At 42.3% G+C, this 1,298-nt stretch overlaps 1 protein-coding gene across 1 annotated transcript; it reads right to left on the bottom strand.

Annotated features, from left to right (window-relative positions):
* Positions 1-6: 6 nt before the first annotated feature.
* Positions 7-1,247, bottom strand: LOC119344650 (plasma membrane ATPase 2-like; the record flags this gene model as incomplete). Its single annotated transcript, XM_037615029.1, has 6 exons — positions 7-23; positions 170-314; positions 518-622; positions 721-843; positions 932-1,051; positions 1,128-1,247. Coding segments are annotated over 6 exons (630 nt in total), but the record flags the coding sequence as incomplete, so codon positions are not given.
* Between the last annotated feature and the right edge of the window lie 51 nt (positions 1,248-1,298).

Consider the following 1,298-nt stretch of genomic DNA (forward strand, 5'->3'; position numbering starts at 1 on the left):
CTTTCCAATGGCGAGCTGATCACCTGAACATTTGAAGAAGAAAATAAGAAATGGTAGGAAATAAGTAACAACCTTGCCACATTGAAATTAACAGGAATGCGTCAGACATAAATGGAACAGAGGAAGGAAGATAGAGATTAATTGGATATTGATCCAATGAAAATATTACCTGTGATCATCTTGACATTAACACCAAGGTTAAGTGCCCTCCGGATTGTTTCAGCACTGTCATGTCTAGGAGGATCAAAAAGTGGCATCAGACCAGCAAAGTGCCATGGGCCACCAGGGCTTTCTTTCCTCCCATCTGGTACTTCCTGCATTTTCAGGATATACACCGTTAAGACAACACATACCAAAAACAGATACAACAAGAAATAATTAAGGTCGACCAACGGTAGTCATTATAAGGGCATAAGTGACGGATACGGAAGCCAGATTGTTCAGAAAACTTGCTTAAGTTGCACTCTCCCATTTGCATGGACAAGGCTTACTAACTTTATGCTGTAATTTTTCTCACCTGATACGCTACAGCCAGCGATCGAAGTCCACGCTCTGCAAATTTGTCAATCACAGCATGGACCCTCCGCTCTATTTCCGATGTGTTGTGAGCGAGGTGAAGAATCTGCAGTCAATTCATTGGGTTTATAGCAATCGTGAGCATAATATTCCCATAAGGCAATGCTAGGATATCAACATAAAACCAGTTCATTCTTGTGGTACCTGCTCGGGTGCACCCTTACTAACACGGTGCATTTTGCCATCAGCGTCAATGTATGTCAGCGCCGTTCTCTTGTCAGTAGGATTGAATGGCAGAAAATGAACTTCTTGAATACCAGCACGTGCCTGCGTGAACATATGGGCAAACAGTCATTTCATCATATAAATGAGGTAAAATCATCTGCCAGCGCATCGACAAAGTATGGCACAGTACCTCTTTCGGATCAGCTAGCATCCCAACAATTGCAGTATCGATAGCATCTTGGTTTTCTGTTCGAGACGCTCTAGCAGCCATGAGAATCACTTGGTCCTGAGTGATGCCTCTTTCGAAAACCTGGGCCGGACTTGTTTTCATAAGATATATGAATCAGAAAAAGAATGCAAGAGTTCAAGTAATATCCTCGCCTTACCTCAACAAGGTTCTTGTCCACAGTAAGCTTATTGAGAGTCAAAGTCCCAGTTTTGTCACTGCAAAGGACATCCATGCCCGCCATCTCCTCGATTGCAGTCATTCTCTTTGTGATAGCTCCCTGAAAAAATAAATCATACCGTGGTTCAGTAAATTAATGCAGATTAAAAAA

Source organism: Triticum dicoccoides, unplaced genomic scaffold (genome assembly GCF_002162155.2).
Source record: "Triticum dicoccoides isolate Atlit2015 ecotype Zavitan unplaced genomic scaffold, WEW_v2.0 scaffold177982, whole genome shotgun sequence".
NCBI lineage: Eukaryota > Viridiplantae > Streptophyta > Magnoliopsida > Poales > Poaceae > Triticum > Triticum dicoccoides.